This window comes from Megachile rotundata, chromosome 14, assembly GCF_050947335.1.
Source record: "Megachile rotundata isolate GNS110a chromosome 14, iyMegRotu1, whole genome shotgun sequence".
NCBI classification, from domain to species: domain Eukaryota; kingdom Metazoa; phylum Arthropoda; class Insecta; order Hymenoptera; family Megachilidae; genus Megachile; species Megachile rotundata.
In genome coordinates, this window is record NC_134996.1 from 14,422,752 (window position 1) to 14,428,751 (window position 6,000).

General features: G+C 31.8%; 2 protein-coding genes across 2 annotated transcripts; both read left to right on the forward strand.

Moving 5' to 3' along the window:
* Nucleotides 1–550: 550 nt before the first annotated feature.
* On the forward strand, nucleotides 551–2,326 carry kin17 (kin17 DNA and RNA binding protein). The gene is made up of 2 exons (XM_003699994.3): nucleotides 551–1,264; nucleotides 1,345–2,326. The coding sequence occupies exons 1-2, from the start codon at nucleotides 859–861 to the stop codon at nucleotides 2,109–2,111; spliced, it is 1,173 nt and encodes a 390-aa protein (XP_003700042.2). The 5' UTR covers nucleotides 551–858; the 3' UTR covers nucleotides 2,112–2,326.
* Nucleotides 2,327–2,536: 210 nt separating this feature from the next.
* Nucleotides 2,537–5,779, forward strand: LOC100879213 (protein KRI1 homolog). Its single transcript, XM_012296289.2, has 8 exons — nucleotides 2,537–2,954; nucleotides 3,013–3,110; nucleotides 3,176–3,568; nucleotides 3,633–4,131; nucleotides 4,206–4,456; nucleotides 4,530–4,790; nucleotides 4,860–5,017; nucleotides 5,108–5,779. Exons 1-8 carry the CDS (start codon nucleotides 2,843–2,845, stop codon nucleotides 5,700–5,702), a joined length of 2,367 nt encoding a protein of 788 aa, XP_012151679.2. The 5' UTR covers nucleotides 2,537–2,842; the 3' UTR covers nucleotides 5,703–5,779.
* Nucleotides 5,780–6,000: the final 221 nt, after the last annotated feature.

Genomic DNA, 6,000 nt, shown 5'->3' on the forward strand with positions numbered 1-6,000 from the left:
GAAATTTTAGTTTTTCGTAGTTCCGCCGCTCGCCGCTAGATGGCGCCACCTGTACCGTTTTGGACCGAATTCGACAAAAATTGATTTTCTGGCTTTATTAGGCATCAAAACGCATCAAACCCTAATAGAAATTTGTTTCTAAATGCCTCAGGAACCATACTACGTCGTCAAAGTGCCAAAATATTCATTTTTTTATTTTCGTTATATGCGTGTTTGGACCCTCACTTTTTAGGATCAGTTTTTTCGGTGATTATTCGTTCGTGGCAAGTTCGATTAAAATTTTTTTTTTTCTATGTCCATCTGGATGTACATACGCATGTGCATGCAAAATTTGACGAGGATTGGTTGAGTGATGCAAAAGAAAAACGCGGACAAACAAGTTGCAAAGTCAAGTATAAGAGCTTCGCTCGCCTTCGGCTCGCTCGCTCAATTATTTGTACATTTCTTTTTCATATAAACAGAGGCACTTTTAAATTTGAAAATTTATCTCTCTGGGTTTTCGACACTAGTGTCCACTAGCGCCTGTACTACTAAGCTTCTCGAATTTTCAATATAGATGTCTCTAATAGTATAAGGAAATGTTATCCAGAATGTATTGAACATCTTTCCAATGAATATTTCTTCTTCGTGCAAAATACGAGTGTTTCATAATACGAATCATTATACAGTATTAAATGGTAATAATTTGTCAAAGGAACAGATGAATGTTCTAATGGTGGTAACCAACAATGTATGACCTATAACTCGGTGACTGCGTAGTCACTGCTATAACCTAAACATACATAAAAGTTGTGCATAAATTGATCAACGAATTGAATACATTTATTCATTGATCTTTATTCAAAAGTGATTTAAAATATGGGTAAACACGAAGTAGGAACACCGAAATACATTGCAAATAAAATTAAAGCAAAGGGTTTGCAAAAATTAAGATGGTACTGTCAGATGTGTCAAAAACAGTGCAGAGACGAAAATGGATTCAAGTGTCATACTATGTCAGAATCTCATCATCGTCAGTTATTGTTATTTGCTGACAATGCGTCTCGTTATATGGATCAGTTTTCAAGAGAATTTTCTTCGGGTTACTTAAATTTACTGAAAAGACAATTTGGTACCAGACGTGTACCTGCAAATCGTGTTTATCAAGAATATATCTCGGATAGAGGACATGTGCATATGAATGCTACAATTTGGGTAACTTTAACTGGGTTTGTTAAATGGCTTGGACGTACTGGGCAATGTGTTGTTGATGAAACAGAAAAGGGTAATTTATATATTCTTAGTTTTTACAAGTAACAGCATGTTACATGTTATAATTCATTAAAATTATATTTTGGTTTTTAGGCTGGTATGTAACATACATAGATAGGGATCCAGAAACATTAGCAGCTCAAGAGAAGAAAGCAAAGAAACAGAAGATGGATAAAGATGATGAAGAGAGGATGATGGAGTTCATAGAGAAACAAGTAGAAAAGGGTCAACAAGAAACCAGTGTACCAAATGAGACTTTTAAAGAGCCATTGCAACGTCCTGAAAATGATACTCCTTTGGTTCTTGAACTGAAAATAAACAAGAAACCAAAATTACTTCTCAACACTGTGAAACAAGAAAAAGTTACAAATAAGTGTTCCACTAGTAGTGAGACAATGCCTGTTTCTAATATAAAACAGGAGTTAATTGAAGATGAAGAAAGTATAGGTAAGAAGGTTGAAAAGCATAAACATAAATATGATCAGGATGATAACAATAAAGAAGGATGGTTGAGAGAAAATTTGATGGTGAAAGTAATCACAAAGACTCTTGGAGAAAGATATTATAAAGCTAAAGGAGTAGTTCAATCTGTTGAAAATTCCAAATTTGTGGGGAAAGTAAAGCTAAAATCACCTGAAGAAGTTGAAAATCATGTTATAAAAATAGATCAAGAATATTTAGAAACTGTAATACCTGCTCTTGGAAAAGATGTTGTAATTCTTTGGGGAAAATATAAGGGTATGAAAGGTGTAGTGCATACAGTTCACATAGAACATTATAGCATTGATGTAAAACTTAAGGAGGGTGATACCATTGTTAGGAAAGTACCCTATGAACAAGTTTGCAAATATGTGACATGATTACCTAATTCAAAGACTGAAAATAATGTGTTTCATTTATAACATTTTTGATAAAATACACTGCTTGTATTTGTGTCTTGATTAATACACAATAAATCAGGACACAATTCTTCTATCCATATTTTACAGCTTTTGCTACCTTTATGTGTTTGTAATATCAGTCCAATATTCCACTTGTATTTTGTATACATACACAATAAAATGGGAATATTCTATTTTAGCCTGTACTAACTGATAAACATACAAATAATTTATATATATATATATATACCTGTAAATAATCACTTGTGTACCTTGGAGAGCACCTGCGTACAAAGTATAAAAGAAACGTTTAACGTATAACGTTTTATGTATAATATTTTTCAAATAAAACTAATTTAAGAAGTTACATGTATATATTTTATTGCATTTATTAATAAATGATACATAGATCTAGTAATTACATAAAAACATTTAATAAATTTGATGATGGCAACGCAGCAGTCACGACAGCAAGACACATGTTTTCTTTTTCCAACATAACCTATTTCTACAATATAACCTCCACATTTCATTGTATCACTGTATAACATTGTACAAGGAACAAACAATATTTTATTTGTAATTTGTAGTGTACAAAAAATTATATTTTGCGACTATGTTATTATTATAATTGTTGCAATTTTTGCAAACTTAAGAACTACTATAATATACAATCTAATTGTTAAATAGTTAAATGATTTCTTGATACCATGCCTACTTTATTTAACGGTGATAATTCCGATTCGGATAAAGAATTGAATATCAATACAGACTATGCTAAAAATTATAATAATTGGCGGCAGAAAGAAGAACTCAATAAATGTGAGTATATTTAGTTATTAGTAATTTAATGTGATAAGTAGAAGCAATTCTATTTTAGTAAAAACAAAATATGGAAACATTAGTGGAAGTGCATCATCAGATGAAAACTCTGGTACAGAGAGTTCATCAGAAGAAGAAGAAGAAGAAGAGGAAAATGTAAATATAACTTTCTATACTTAACTAAGTTTCAAGTTCTAATTTAAGAATTTTTATTGTCATAGGAGTTGACCCAGCAATTTGATAAAGATTTTTATAAAACATTAGCTTACTTAAAAAACAAGGATCCAAAAATTTATAATCAAGATGTAACATTTTTTGATGATACTAATAAAGTACAAGAATCATATAGTAACCAGAAGAAACAAAAAATAAAGAAAAAAAAGGCAGTCTTTTTGAGAGACTATGAGCGTAAAATTATTGTAGAACGTGAAGGGAAATTTAGTGATAGTGAAGATGAAGATACACTGAAAAAGAATAAAGAAGATAGTAATAAAATAACGTATGTGCAAGAACAAAGACAGCTGAAAGAAAGTTTCAGGAATGCATTGCATGATGATGAAGATGATGCAGACTTATTGAAACCAAAATCTAAATCTGAGAGTGAAAAGGAAAAAGTAAGAAACTTTAATTTTCTTCAAATCATTATCATGAAATAGATATTTCATTCTTATTCCTTAGGAAGAGGCAGATTACAAGGAGTGGTTGAAAGGACAAGAAACTGCCATAAATGAAACTGAACAGGAGGTGCTTAAGCCATTACGCGATTTTTGGTCCAATCCCAATTTAGATTCAAACGAAAAATTTTTAAGAGATTATATACTTAACAATAAATATTTGGACAACGAATATACTGGCGCAAATATAGACGACGCACACGTAGTTCACGACAGCGATGAAAATTTATCAGAAGACGAAAAGAACATTGACAAGCAAGAAGAATTTGAGCACAAATATAATTTTAGATTTGAGGAACCTGATCAGGAATTTATCAAACGGTATCCTCGTACTCTAGAAAATTCTTTACGAAGGAAGGATACTCGTCGAGCACAAAAGAGAGTAGAAGTAAAAAAGAGGAAGGAAGAAGAAAAATTAAGAAAGAAGGAAGAGCTAAAGCAGTTAAAAGCATTGAAAAGAAAAGAAATTGAAGAAAAAATAGAGAAATTAAAGGAGATCACAGGCAAATAAACTTATATTTAATTTAGGTCTAGTTTATAATGAGAATTAATATTTATGTTCTTAACAAAATTACAGGAAATGATGATATACAGTTCAATGACATGGATTTGGAGGGTGATTTCGATCCCAATGAGTATGACCGAAAAATGACACAGATCTTCAACGACGATTATTATGCTGTACAAGAAGAAGATGTTAAACCTGAATTTCCAGAGATAGATGAAGAACTGGAAATCGAAGATACGTGGGATAATTATGACCCTAATACAGAGTATTATGACGAAGAAGGATATGAACAACCGCATTGCGAAGATCCAGATTTCAACGTATTTAATTTATCAATACTAGGGATATAGGAATCTAGGAATTTACCCATTCATATCACTGACATGATTTCAGATGGATGCCGATTACGATCCATCCAAAAATATCAAGGAAGAGGTAGAAGGTACAAAGAAAAGAAAACGTAGGCGGAAGTCCAAATTTGCTGAACTTATAGCTAAAGAAAAGCCTAAATTTGATCCGAAAGTATATCAATCATATGAAGAATACTTTGACAAGTATTATTCCTTAGATTATGAAGATATGATCGGTGATATACCGTGTAGATTTAAATATAGGAAAGTAGTACCAAATGATTATGGCTTAAGTGTTGAAGAGGTAAGTTCTAATGTTCTTTTCAAGACACTTTTTCGTACTAGATTTTACAAATGTTAACTTCTTTGCTAGATATTAACAGCCGATGATAAGGAATTAAATAAATGGTGTTCATTGAAGAAAGCATTACAATACAAGCCAGAACATGCGGAATTAAACGATGTTCAGATGTATAAACAGAAGGCTACAAATGAGGCACTAAAGAAGAAAATACTTAGAAGTTTATATACGTAAGAAATTAAGAAAATGATGAATGAAAACCACCTCCTTTCGTTTTCAGGTTGACTGTTTGTTAATTTTATTTTTAATATTTTTTTTAGCAACCCTGAGGACGAAGAAGAGACAAACAAAGAAGAAACTGTGAAAAACCAGAATACTGTCGAACCTACAGAAACAAAGAAGCGTCGAAGAAAGAAGAAGAAGAAACAGGAAACTGAAAATAATGCAATAACTACTGAAACTGTGACTGTAAATAATGAAGAAGTTAATGAAAGTAAGAAAAAGATTAAACACAATGCAGATATTAAACAGGAGAAAGTGACAGAAAGCCCAAAAGCAGAGAAGCGAAAGCAACCTGAAGAACAGTCTGAACAGCCATTAAAGAAAAAACATAAAATTAATAATCTTGAAAAGTCTACAAGCTCTCCTAAAAATAAATCACATAAAGAAAAAGGTGAAGACGTTAATAAAAAACCTATTGATTTCAATACCAAGAATTCGAATAAACAAAAAATAAAAGAGAAGATTTCGAAGAAAAAGAAAAAGATGGTTGATAAAACAAAGAAGAAAGGTACTAAGAGTAATGAGAGTACCAATGGCGATATTATTTCCTTGAATCCAGAGAGATTAAAGATGTACGGAATAAATCCAAAGAAGTTGAAGAATAAGTTGAAATATGGGAAACAGCAGAAATAGTTGCAACATATTGTAAATACAACATAAATTTGTATATTTATTATTTGATATTGAAATAGATTGTCCCTCTGTTGATATTTTTTTTGTCCTTACTGTCCTTATGTGTCGTAACACGCCCCATTTGATATTAATAAACATGCAGGGAATATGTTTGGCGAAGATTCGAGGTAATCGCACCCTCAAGTAGGAGTGGCTATGTTGTAAGGGCGAATCCGTTTCGACATGATAAACGACGTTTGCGGATTATTAGAATCGCGGCAGTCTGTCTGCGTTTACTCTTCTAAAATCTCCATCGCTA

Coding starts and splice junctions, on each gene's coding strand:
- kin17 (XM_003699994.3), top strand. CDS start 859: ATGGGTAAACACGAAGTAGGAACACCGAAATACATTGCAAATAAAATT. Junction 1,265..1,344: donor TGTTGATGAAACAGAAAAGG/GTAATTTATATA, acceptor TTTGGTTTTTAG/GCTGGTATGTAACATACATA.
- LOC100879213 (XM_012296289.2), top strand. CDS start 2,843: ATGCCTACTTTATTTAACGGTGATAATTCCGATTCGGATAAAGAATTG. Junction 3,111..3,175: donor AAGAAGAAGAAGAGGAAAAT/GTAAATATAACT, acceptor TTATTGTCATAG/GAGTTGACCCAGCAATTTGA. Junction 4,791..4,859: donor ATGGCTTAAGTGTTGAAGAG/GTAAGTTCTAAT, acceptor CTTCTTTGCTAG/ATATTAACAGCCGATGATAA.